General features: G+C 43.5%; 1 protein-coding gene across 1 annotated transcript in view; it reads right to left on the bottom strand.

Moving 5' to 3' along the window:
• Positions 1–13,449, bottom strand: part of LOC120864601 (mucin-16-like) — a 109,588-nt gene that overhangs the window by 54,607 nt on the left and 41,532 nt on the right. Inside the window, 8 exon segments of the mRNA XM_040241643.1 lie at positions 663–730; positions 828–958; positions 2,731–2,796; positions 3,018–3,053; positions 5,876–6,048; positions 10,422–10,489; positions 10,583–10,716; positions 12,402–13,449. The exon segment at positions 12,402–13,449 is cut by the window's right edge and continues 1 nt beyond it. Of these exon segments, the coding sequence (XP_040097577.1) occupies positions 663–730; positions 828–958; positions 2,731–2,796; positions 3,018–3,053; positions 5,876–6,048; positions 10,422–10,489; positions 10,583–10,716; positions 12,402–13,449 (1,724 nt within the window).

The raw sequence follows: 13,449 nt of genomic DNA, 5'->3' as shown, positions 1-13,449 counted from the left end.
AATACAAAGAGAACAAAACAAAAAACCAACCCAACTGCCACTTAACAAAAACAGGGGTTTGGGGTCAAAAATAGGATACTACGCATGCACCTTGCACACAGCACCATCACATCGGTGGGCAGACCATCCAAGTCACCCCCTGGCCTGACCCCCTGGAAGCACCCTTATCCTCACCTCATATAAGGGACCAGTTTGCTCCATCCCTTGGGGAGCAAACAAACAAGGGAACCGTTGCTTGCTCTCACCCACCCCACTGCTTCAGCGGGAACCCTAATAAAGCCTTGCCTGAATTTCCTGTCTGGCATCTGATCAATTTGTATTAAGAAGGACAAGAACCCTGGTTGGTAACAGTCTCTCCCTTAATGAATCCTCCTGCCAATGCAAGAGACAGAGGAGGTGCAGATTCGATCCCTTGGTTGGGAAGATCCCCTGGAGGAGGAAATGGCACCCCGTTCCAGTATTCTTGCCTGGAGACTCCCATGGACAGAGGGGCCTGGCGGGTTACTGTCCATGGGGTCTCAAAGAGTCAGATACGACTGAGTGACTAAACAAAGCTGCCCCACATCGTAAACCACAGGTCTTCCCCTCCAGGTGAGCTGGCCTGTAACAGTGCAGCCCTCAGGTTGTGTGTGTGTGTGGAGGTGGGGGGAGCCTTGCCTTACCTGAGCAGGGTCAGTCTGCAGTTAGAGTAGAGTGGGCCGACACTGGTGTTCTTGAGCAGAGGACCAAGCTGAGGGGGAGGTGAGAGGGAGATGAGTTGGGGGGAGCCAAGGTGCCAGGTGGGGTGAGGACGAGGCAGGCCAGAGCAGGGACTGAAGGGCTCTTACCAGGTGATTCAGAACCTTCTCAGTGAAGTTGAACTTCTTGGATCCTCGGTGCCCCATGTCTGGGGTATAGAACAGGTTGGTAATGGTGAAATTAAGGGTGAATGGCATCAGGGCTGGGCCCATGTCTGCAACTGGAGGGGGAAAGAGAGAGAGTAGACCTGTCAGTCTTAGGTCTGAGCTGTTCAGGGCAGTGGGGGAGGGACTAGTGGCATCTCTCTGGGCATCACTGTACAGTAGGTGAGCCAGACTGAGATAGCCCACTGGAATACCCTCCCAACTCCTCAGTCAGCCAGAGGAGGAGAAGGTACCTTTATCTTAGAGATGTGACATCAACTTCAAAGGGAACCTCAACTCTTTTATCCCAGAGTGTCCAAAAGGTTGACATGTTCTGGGCTATTTTGTAGGAACAGGAGGTACCAAGACCTTTTGAGCTCAAGCTTTAGGCCACAAATACTTGAAAAAAGTCAAGAAAATAAAAATAGCAGTAACTTTTAAAAATGTACATTTTATATATTCTATTAATCTTAACTTATGGTTACCAGAGAGGGAAGGAGGGACGGAAGAATAAACTGGAAGATTGAAATTGACATATATACACTACTATATATAAATCAGATCACTAATAAGGACCTACTGTATATCACAGGGAACTCAACACTCTGTAATGACCTATATGGGTCATTACATGGTCTCTCTGGGAAATGAATCTAAAAAAAGAGTGGCTATATAGCCACTCTACATATAATTCTATATGTAGAACTTTGCTGTACATCTGAAACACAACATATTCTAATAAAAATCTAAAAAAGTGTGCATCTTATATATTTCATGGACAAGTCTATATTTATTAAAATTTTTTTGAATGATTTAAAAAATTGTACACTGTTTTAAATTTGCAACTATTTCCATTTACAGCTATTACAAAATATTGGCTACATTCCCTGTGCTGTACAATACATTGTTGAGTCTATCTGACACCCAATAGTTTGTATCTCCCCCTCCCCACCTCTGTATAGCCCTTCTCCAGCTCCCACTGATAACCACTGCTTTCTTCTCTATGCCTGTGAGTCAGCTTCTTTTTTGTTATATTGACTAGTTTGTTGTATCTTTTTAGATTCCCATATAAGTGATATCACACAGTACTTGTCTTTCTCTGTCTGATTTATTTTATTAAGCATAATGCCCTTCAAGTCCATCCAGGTTGCTAACAAATGGCAACATTTCGTTCTCGTTTAAGATGGAGCAGTATTCCATGGCGTGTGTGTGTGTTGTTAGATCTTTATTCATCCATCTGTTGATGGACACTTAGGTTGCCTTCATAACTTGACGGTTATAGATAGTGCTGTTCTGAACATTATGGGTGCAGTGTCTTTTCGAATCAGTGCTTTTGTTTTCTCTGGCTATATATACCCAAGAGTTTAACTGCTGGATCATGTAGTGGTTCTACTTTTAGTTTTTGGAGAAACCTCCGAACTGTTTTGCTCAGTGGCTATATCAATTTACATTCCCTCACAGTGTACAAGGGTTCCCTTTTCTCCACATTCCCGGTAACAGAATAGCAGTAATTTCCAGGAAGGAACTGTTCATAGAAATAGACTAGAGATCAGCTAGGGAAAAGCTATTTTCTAGGAGGTGGTGTCTGAGCAAGAACATGCTGAGATGAGATCCGGAGAACAAGGAAGAGCCAAGCACAGCTGAGTTCCTAGAACAGTAAGTTCCAAGAACAGTAAGGATGGACGGATGTTTGGGCCCTGCAGGAACAGAAATGAGGCTGGACTAGGGAGCAGGGTAGACAGTGGGATGGGCTGAGGCTGTGTGGGCATCAGGGTCCAGAGCATGCAAGAATCCATCAGCCCTTGAATGGAAGTCAAAGTTTCATGAGATCCAAAGGTTAGATTCCTACCTGTAGAGCCGGGGATGGAAGTCGGAAATGCTGGAGGTCCTGGAGAGAACGTGGAGGTCGCTGGAGCTGAAAGAATAAAATTGTCGGGGCCTTTCATAAAGCTATGAGAGGCTACAGTGGTTGATGGAAACTTGCATCTGTTCCTTGGCTTAACCTGAGACTTTTGCTGTTCTGAGGCTATTGTGGGGCTGAGGATTTGGGGAATGGGTCATGCCTTCCTCCCAGGGAGCAGGCTTAGGGTGGAAGGGTCCCAGGGCCATGGAAACATTTGAGCCCTCATTACTCACTGCTGGTGGTGGGGACCCAGTACCGATGGTTGTAACCTGCAAGGAGAGGCAGAAAGAAAGCATAAGATGATGGGAGAGCATTAAGAAAGGAGTGAAGTGTAGAACTAGAAACACAAGCTCACAGAACTTCCTGAGTATTTTCTTTGAGATTCACCAATAAGTAATGATGGTTCTTCTTTCTTTCGGCCACACAGTGCGGCATGATGGGATCTTAGGTCCCTGACTAGAGGTCGAACCTGTGCCCCCTGCATTGGGAAGGCAGAGTGTTAATCACTTAACCACTTAACCACTGGGGAGGTCCTGATGGTTACTCTTTGTGAGTGAACTGCTTCTTTCTCTGGTCCTTCTAATTAATTTCATCCTCGTAACCATTAACCTCAAAGAAAACAATGATCAAATCACTCTCAGTGTTCTTGGGAATTTACCAGCTGCCTGGAATATCATCAGCCTCACCAAATGAATGTGTTAGTCTCTCAGTCATGTCCAACTCTTTGCAATCCCATGGACCTGTCCATGGAATGTTCTAGGCAAGGATATTGAAGTGGGTTGCCATTCCCTTCTCCAGGAGATCTTCCCAACCCAGGGATTGAACCTATGTCTCCTGCATAGGTAGATGGGTTCTTTACCACTGAACCACCAAAGAGGACCCTATCCATGATCCAGAACCATACTTATTCAAATCCTCTTTCCCCCATTTTCTCTTATTCTCCAACTTTATACTCTCTGGCTGACCCCCAAGTCTCTCTTTCTCTCCCTTTCTGTCACTATCTCAAAGGAGTGGGTTGCCATTCCCTTCTCCAGGGGGTCTTCCTGACCCAGGGGCTTAACCCGGGTCTCCCACATTGCAGGCATCTTCTTTACCATCTGAGCCACTGGGGCTTTATCAAATGAACAAGGACAACAATTTTCCTGTGAGTGTTTTCAGGCTTATTTGTGTTTCTTCATCCATGATGTATAATTTTGTCCTTGCTCTTTGAGTTTCTCCCACTCCCCAACTCTCCAAAGAACAAAGCTTGAGATTTGACAGCATAGTTCTTGGACTTCTGTGATGCTGGGATTGAGACAGTGAGAGAGAGAGACTTGGGGGTCAGCCAGAGAGTATAAAGCTGGAGAATAAAAGAGAGTGGGGGAAAGAGGATGTGAATAAGTATGGTTCTGGATCATGGATAGGGTCCGCTTTGGTGACTCAGTGGTTAAGAACCTGTCTACCTATGCAGGAGACATGGGTTTGATCCCTGGGTAGGAAAGATCCCCAGGAGAAGGAAATGGCAATCCACTCCAATATTCTTGCCTGGGAAATTCGATGGACAGAGGAACCTGGTGGGCTACAGTCCATGGAGCTGCAACTGAGTCGGAAATGACTTAGAGAATAAACAATAACAAGAAGGAAATGTAACTGAAACTTATACTTATTTTGTATTTGATGGTTCGAATGGGTTTATTGAAATAAAACTCCTCTTGAGACTGGGCCACATGGCGCCCGGTTAACTTGAATTATTCAGGTTTTATCTCATTTGACCCTCACACTAATCTTAGGTGACTTTTAAAAAGAACTTCATTCTAAAAAATGGACAAAAGTCTAGAGAGGTCATGACTTGCCCAGGGCCACAGAGTAAGTAAAAGGCAGGACCAGGGCTTAACTGAAGCAAGACCTGTAATTCACCAAAACCCACAGTAGTTAACTACTGCTTTTAGGTAATTCTTAAGGACTACTGAAATACAAAACAGACTTTAATCCAAGAAGAAAGAAATTGTCCAAGGTGATATAGTGAGGACATAATTAATTAATTAGTTTAAATTGTCATATTAGAGGGCCTTTATTTTTGAATATTTGTTTCTATTTACTTGTTTATTTGGCTGTGTTGGGGCTTAGTTGTGTCACATGGGGTCTTTACTTGTGGAATGTGAACTCTTAATTGCAGCATGTGGGATCTAGTTCCCTGACCAGGGATCGAACCTGGGTCCCCTGCATTGGGAGTGTGGAGTCTTAGCCACTGGATCACCAGGGAAGTCCCTAGAAGTCCTTTAATATGCTTTTCCATCCTAATATTTGAGCTTGGTATTTAGCTGGGTTAGTCTGCAGTGTAGTCTAGTAATTAGGTGGGCTTAGATTTTAGAGTCAGTTTAGGTTTGAGACCCAATTCTACCACTTGTTCGTCTGGTCTTGGAAAAAATGGATTTCTCTTCCTAAGCCTTGTTTGTTCCTCTGTAAAATATACATAAAACTCCAAAAATATACATAAAACTCCAAAATATATATAAAACTCCAAATATACATAAAACTCCATGTTGGGCAGGATTACCAAGGCATAATACATTTAACACTCTAGAACATGGGTCCCTCAATAAATACTAGCTTTTAGTACAGGTGTTATTATAGGTATTGTTGATAAGAGCATTATTGCAAAGGAATTTGTTGCTAAAAACATTACTAACAGCTTTGTTGTTTGTTTCCTGGGTGGGGTTTAGTTCCAGTAGGCCCTTGAAGAGTGAGTAAAGGACCACAAGCTGTTACTGGGAAAATAAAGACGTGAGGATTAGTCACTGCATGGCAAACCCATTGTTTCTCCGGGAAGAGTTAACCCCAGTGACCACCATGGGCTTGCTTTTTTCCTAGATGTCTGCATGTTCCATTTGGGCTTCTATGAAAGGTCATTGGAATGAAGAAGACTTTGGAAGGAACCTTTATTTCCAGACCTGAAAAGTTCCTTTTAAGTTGTTCTGAGGGGAGAGAACTGAGTCCCTATGGAAATTTTAGGTTGTTCCAGAACTATGAAAATGCGTACAGAGAAATCACACTGCAAGGAGACCCCATCTGGGGAGTAGGAGGAGACCCCAGCTAGCGCAGAGCTACTCACCATTGACATAGAGACTGTTCTTGTCCAGGGTGTAGTGGTCCAGCCGAGTGACACCCTGGGTCTGCTGGCTTAGTTCCCAATACAGACGTTCCGTGTCCAGCCTGAAGCCTGTGGGATCTGAGCGGTAGGTGCAGACCGCATCCATCCTGGTGCTTGTTTCATCCTTATCAGCCCTGGGGAAGAAGGGACACAGGAACAGGAACATGAAGGACACTTAAAGGTTGGATGCTCTTGACAACGCTTCCCCTTCAATTGCACTCCTTGGTTTTTATTTATTTATTTATATATATATTTTAAATTTATTTATTTATTTTTAATTTTTACTTTACAATTCTGTATTGGTTTTGGCATAGATTGACATGAATCCACCACAGGTGTACATGCGAAACAACCTAGATGTCCATCAGTAGATGAATGGATAAGAAAGCTGTGGTACATATACACAATGGAGTATTACTCAGCCATTAAAAAGAATACATTTGGTTTTTATTTTTTAAAAATTCTTTTTGGAGGATAGTTGATTTACAATGTTGTGTTAGTTTCTGCTGTACAGCAAAGTGAATTAGTTAGACATGTATCCACTCTTTTAAAGATTCTTTTCCCATATAGACCTAGGCCATTACAGAGTATTGAGCAGAGTTCCTTGTGGTATAGAGTAGGTCCTTATTTATCTATATAAATGAGTTATCTGTTTTGTATAGAGTAGTGTGTATATATCAATCCCAATCTTCCAATTTGTCCCTCCCTGCACCTTGCCTGCTGATAACCATAAGTTTGTTCTCTACATCTGTAACTCTATTTTCATTTTGTAGATAAGTTCATTTTTACCCTTTTTAAGATCACTTTCCTGTTTTTTTTTTAAAAATATTTATTTGTTTTATTTTATTGTTTTGGCTGTGCCAGGTCTTCACTGCAACACGTGTGGGCTCTAGTTCCCTGACCAGGGATGGAACCCAGCCCCTCTGCATTGGGAGTGTGGAGTCTTAGCCACTGGACCATGAGAAAAGTCCCTTGGTCAGCACTCTCCCCTGGGTTTCATCTGCTTTTTCAAACACATCTTTTTCCATCTTATGTGGGGCTCCAGATCCCTCCAGCTCCTAAGTGCAATACTCTGCAGGGCTACTCCTTAGCTCAATTACTTCTTTTTGTCCCCATTCTTTTTTTTAAGTTTTAATTCTTTTAAATTAATTTTTATTGGAGTATAGCTGCTTTATAATGTTTGTTAGTGTCTACCGTGCAGAAAAGTGAATTAGCCGTATGTTTACATATACACCCTCCCTTTTGGGCTTCCTTCCCATTCAGGTCACCAGAGCGCACTGAGTAGAGTTCCCTGAGCTGTACAGTATGTTCCCGTCAGTTGCCTATTTTATACATAGTAGGTCAGTGTGTATATGAGAGGGCAACAGGCAGGAAGGCCAGGGGTTTCCAAAGGGAGGAAATAGCCTGCAAGTGTCAGACATTTTCATCTCTCTTAAGCTGCAGGAGGAAACAAACTAGCGATATTTTTTTCCTTCTCTATACAAATTTAAAAGGAGGTTTCTCTTAAAATACTGTGTTGCCATAATGACACCTGGTTTCACCTGAAATTAACTAGTCTCAAACCTTGAGATAACCAATGCATTTTTTATGGAAATGTTTGTCTTAAGCTATGCTAATGTACTATGCATTTACCCCAAACTGTGTCTTCAAGTCTGTCCTGCCTAATGGCTAGAACCTACTTAACAAACCAGTATGTTATACTTAGATATGGTTGCCCTAATCTATGTAAAGGAAACTATTTGTATGGTGATCTGCCCTTCTACAAGATTCAAGTTAATCATTTTATGGCCCAGGATGAACCATTTGGTGCCAAGATTATCCCAAAATGCATCTTATGGGTGAGGGGCCTGGTGCCCTTCTGAGTTTTAAGACATTCCTTTCTTTCATTAACAGATTGCTAGTGACTATATAACATCCAGCTGAAGACTAGCAGGGGGCACTCTTTCTGACCCCTTCTGATGCCTATGTCATAAGCTTTTTTATCTCCTTTATACTTTAACAAAACTTTATTACACAAAAGCTCTGAGCGATCAAGCCTCATCTCTGGCTCCAGATTGAATTTTTCTCCTCTGGGGGCCAAGAATCCTGGCATCTTTGTGTGATTCAGCAACAACCTTTCATATATAAGTCAATCATAATCTTCCAATTCCTTCCATCCCCGCTTCTGTCTTGGTATCCATTTGTTTGTTCTTTACATCTGTGTCTTTATTTTTGTTTTGCAAATAAAATCATCTATACCATTTTTTTAGATTCCACATGTGTTAATTTATGATATTTGTTTTTCTCTTTCTGACTTATTCACTCTGTATGATGCTCTCAAGGTCTATCCACATGTCTGCAAATGACCCAATTTTGTTCCTTTTTATGGCTCAGTAATATTATCCTTTTTCTTTTTATTAATTGATTCAAGCTCATTGTTTCACCTACCAGCCCTTAGTACACTCCCTGTCTACTCATGAAGGTAAATACAGATAGTGAGCACTCCAGTAACCATTGAGTCCTGCTTGGGCCCTGGGGTTGGGGATGTAAAGATTTTAGGGAGGACAACAGAGATTTCTAGGACAGGAAGCATGTGGAATTGTGGTGCTGAAAAAGACTCCTGAGAGTCCCTTGAACTGCAAGGTGATCAAACCAGTTAATTCTAAAGGAAATCACCCTGAATATTCATTGGAAGGACAGATACCAAAGTTCCAATACTTTGGCCACCTGATGTGAAGAGCAGACTTGTTGGAAAAAGACCCTGATGCTGGGAAAGATTGACGGCAGGAGGAGAAGGGAGCAGCAGAGGATGAGATGGTTGGATAGCATCACTGACTCAATGGACATAAATTTGAGCAAACTCCAGGAGATACTGAAAGACAGAGGAGCCTGGCGTGCTGCAGTCCATGGTGTCCCAAAGGGTTGGACATGACTTAGCAACTGAACAACAACAGCGTGTGGAAGGGAAACCCAAGAGCATCTTAGACCTTGGATAATGTGAATGAATCACCCCATGGCTGGCTGTGACATTGTGTAACAACCTTCATGGAGCCTGAAAGGGGGGGATTTTATTTTCACATGGGCAAATCCAAAGGCTGAAGTCAACTCTTTGGGAACACATGTTGGGCAAGCAACCAAGTTTGGAGAAAAACAAAGATAATGAGTTAAGAAGAAATAAAGGGAGAGATGGTTCAAAAATATCTTTGTCTTGCGGAAGCAACTTAGATGTCCATCGACAGATGAATGGATAATGAAGATGTGGTACATACAAACAATGAAATATTACTCAGCCATAAAAAGGAACAAAATTGGACCATTTGTAGTCACGTGGATGGACCTAGAGTCTGTCATACAGAGTGAAGTAAGTCAGAAAGAGAAAAACAAATTATATTAATGCATATATATGGAATCTAGAAAAATGGCACAGACGAACCTATTTGCAGGGGAGGAATAGAGATGCAGATGTAGAGAAAGGACATGAAGACACAGGGGAGAAGGAGGAGGGTAGGATGAATGGAGAGCATGGCACTGATGTGTATGCACTGCTGTGTGTAAAACAGATAGCTGGTAGGAAGCTACTGTATATCACAGGGAGTCCAGCTTGGTGTTCCTTGACAACCTAGAGGGGTGGGATGGGGGTGGGCGTGGGAGGGAGGCTCTAGAGGGAGAAGATAGATGTATACATATAGCTGATTCACTTTGTCATGCAGCAGAAACTAACACAATATTGCAAAGCAATTGTGTGTTGAGTTGCTCATTCATGTGTGTGTGCTAAATCGTTTCAGTCGTGTCTGACTCTTTGCGAACCTGCCAGGCCCCTCTGTCCACGGAATTTTCTAGGCAAGAATACTGGAGTGGGTTGCCATTTTCTATTCCAAAAGCAATTATACTCCAATTTAAAAATGTTATATATAAAAAGAACTAGTTACATGAAAGCATATTTTAAATAAATAAATAAAGGGAAAAAATATCTTTGTCTTGAATTTAAGCTGACCCTACGGTGATTCACCCAAAGCAGTGGCTTTTTCAGGAAGGAAGAAAGATCCCATTCCTCTCTTGTCTGGGAATTCTGCTTGCTATTATCCATACACTTCAAAGTATTCCCATCGCATGTCCCTGTAGCATAGTCCAGTAGTTCTCAAAGTGCAGCCCAGACACCCCTAGAGTTCCTCAGCCTTACAGGGCATCCCCCAAGTGAAAAATATTTTCATAGTTATACTAAGATGTTATTTTCACTTTTACTCTTTTAAGAGTATACAATGATTTTTTTTCTCCAGAGGCCACAAGGTGAAATATTGTAAATATGGAATGCAGAAGCCTATATTCTGCTGTGTCTTCCACTAAAGCCAGATGGTAATATTGTGGAAAAAATAGAAACAATGACCCCCTTCCTCATTATGCTTTTTTGTGGCGGGGGGTGGAGGTAGAAGAAAAATGGCTATTATTCACTCATTCTTCTTCTTCTTTTTTAATCTTTTGGCCATGCCACATAGCATGTGGGATCTTAGTTCCCTGGGAGACGTCTCACCTGAGCAAGGTCAGTCTACAGCCGGTGTACCGGGAACCAATGCTGCTGTTCCTGAACAAAGGGCTGAGCTGGAAAGAATGAGAGGGAGACAAGTGAGAGAGAACAAGACAGCAGGGTGTTGGGAGGCTGAGGCAGGGTGGGCATTGGTGTGGGTCTCTCACCAGCAGCTGCAGGTGTCTCTCAGCATCTTTGAATATCTTAGAGTCTGAGTTTCCCAGGTCTTCTTTGTAGTGCAGGTTGGTGATGGTGAAGTTGACAGTAAAAGGCATCAAGAAAGGAATGGCAGCTGCAGTGGCTGGGAAAGTAAAATGAGGCCCGTCCTGAGTCAAGCCTGGGCTGAGGGCGGGAGCTAAGGCTCTGAGGACACACCTTTACTCCACTGCCCACATGGGTGCCTGGCATAGGCTGTCCCCCCCGAGACACCCCATGCAACAGTCCCTGTCCAAGGGACATATCCCATATCCCTCCCATATCAGCTGACTAGCCATCCCAGTTTGCTTGGGATTACGTGGATTCTTAGGGCATCCCTAGTGGCTCAGTGGTAAAGAACCTGCCTGCCAATGCAGGAGACACAGGTTCAATCCCTCGGAGGGGAAGATTCCCCGGAGGAGGACACGGCAACCCACTCCAGTATTCTTGCCTGGAGAATCACATGGACAGAGGAGACTGGTGGGCTATAGTCCATGGGGTTGCGAAGAGTCAGACATGCTTAGTGACTATGAAAGCAACAACAGCAGCCTGTAGGTTCTTGGGATGCAGAATTGATCACCTTATTCCCACTTCCCCTTCGCTCTTACCATTTCAGCACGTACCAGCGCCTGCATCTCTTTGTCTTAGGGGACTTAGGCCCAGGGAGCATCCCTGTAGCAATGATTCCTGGGAGTTGGTGGATAAATATCCTAGCTCCCTCCCCACCCAAGATAGGTTAATTCTACAGTTCACATTCTGTGCATTCTCCCAGGGTCCCCCACCAGCCTCCAGAACTGGGAGACAATAGATTTCTGTTGCTTAAGCCACTCAGTTTGTTGTACTTTGTGAAGGCAGCCCTAACAAGTAATTCACCAAATGACTTAACAATTTCTATTCTAGGTGTATACCCAAAGGGAATGGAAAGAGGGACTCAGATTGGTGCACACCCAAGTTCATAGCAGCATTATTCATCATAGCCAGAAGATGGACACAGCTTGAGTGTCCAACAGGTGACCGGACAAAATGTGGCCCATCTATACAAATGGAATATTATTCATCTGGTGGCTCAGTGGTAAAGAATCTGCCTGTCAATGCAGAAGATGCGAGTTCGATCCTTGGGTCAAGAAGATCCCTGGAGAAGGAAATGGCAACCCACTCCAATATTCTTGCCTGGAAAATCCCATGGACAGAGGAGCCTGGAGTGCTAGAGTCCATGGGGTCTCAAAAGACTCTGACACGACTTAGTGACTAAACAGCAACAACAAACAGGAATGAAGGTCTGATAAACACTACAACATGGATGAATCTTGAAGATATCATGCTAAACAAAAGAAGCCAGACACAAAAGGAAACATACATTGTGTGATCCCTCTTATATGAAATACCTATAATAGGCAAATTCATATAGACCATGAATAGATTAGATGTTACCATGGGCTGGAAGGAGTGGGAACAGGGGAATTTTTGCCTAATGAGTTCACAGACCCTGTTCAGGGTGATAAAAAATTTTGAAAACAGGTAGTGGAGATGTTCGCACAACAGTGTCAATGTAATTCATGCTGCTGAACTATCCATTTACATATGATTGGTAAATGTATATACTATTTCATATATGTCCAGTTGCTTAGTCGTGTCCAACTCTTTGTAACTCTATAGACTATAGTCTGCCAGGCTTCTCTGCCTATGGGATTTTCCAGGCAAGAATACTGGAGTGGGTAATAATACTTCAATTATTTCATATATATATATATATATATATATATATAATCACAATAAAAACATTATTCTTACTTGTTGCTGAAGTCACAGTCACAGAGGCCAAGGTGGATGTTCCAGGTGTGGTCACATGGGCAAAAGGACTTCCAGCCAGTGTGTTGAAGGTGGTTGTGGTCTCAGCCACAGTGGGGCCTGAACCTGTGGCAGCTAAATGAGTGGTCTCAACAGTGGCAGTTTTCAGGATAGTGGTTGTACTTAATCCTTCCACATGACTGGTTTTAGGTTGCATTGTGGTCTCTGATGGTCTCAAGGTCACAGTGTCCCCTGTCACAGTTTTGGGAAATTCTGAGAGTTCAACTGAGGTTGCAGGTGGTGAGGTTTCTGTGTTCCCAGAAGTTACAGTATAAAGCTCAATGGTTGTTGCAGGGGTCCTGGAAGGCCCAAGAGCAGCAGGGGAAAGAGTCAGAGCAGGGAGGCTTGTATTGGCCTTGGCCTCAGGACTGGCGGCCAGTAAACCTGTGGTCTCTGGTAAACCATGGGAAGTAGCTGACACTGCAATAGCTGTGCTGAGTTCTGTCTCCTCAGTGGAGACTGAGGCTGTTTCTGAAGAAACCCCAAGTGAAACAGTTGGATTTAGATCAACTCTGGCTGTCACGGTCACAGGTATGGTGAAGAAAGAGAATGTTTCTGGTGGACTGAGAGAAACAGTCTGAGATGGAAGAGCTGTGCTAGTCTCCAACTCAGGCCAGGTGGACGGTGAAGCTGTGGTTTCTGGTATATGAGGGAAAACAGTTGAAGCAGAAGTTGTGCTCGTCTCTGCACTGGAAGAGGTGACTAATAAGGCTGTGGTTGCTGGTTCACCAGGAGAGAGAGTCAGAGGTAGAATAGCCATAGTGGTGTCTGTCTCAGAGTTCACTGTATCTGGTAAACTAGAGGAGACAGTTGTAGCTGGGACAGCTGAACTGGTTTCTGTCCCAGGTCTGGTGGCCATTGAGGGTGTGGTGTCAGATTCACTATGGGAAATACTGGGGGTTGTCTTGAGAACAGTTGGGCTGGTCTCTTCAGGATGGGTGACAAGTGAGACTGTTGTATCTGGCTTTCCAGGAGAAACAATCAGAATTGG

Source organism: Oryx dammah, unplaced genomic scaffold (assembly GCF_014754425.2).
Source record: "Oryx dammah isolate SB20612 unplaced genomic scaffold, SCBI_Odam_1.1 HiC_scaffold_5, whole genome shotgun sequence".
In the NCBI taxonomy this organism is placed as follows: domain Eukaryota; kingdom Metazoa; phylum Chordata; class Mammalia; order Artiodactyla; family Bovidae; genus Oryx; species Oryx dammah.
This window is presented reverse-complemented; position numbering and strand designations above follow the sequence as displayed.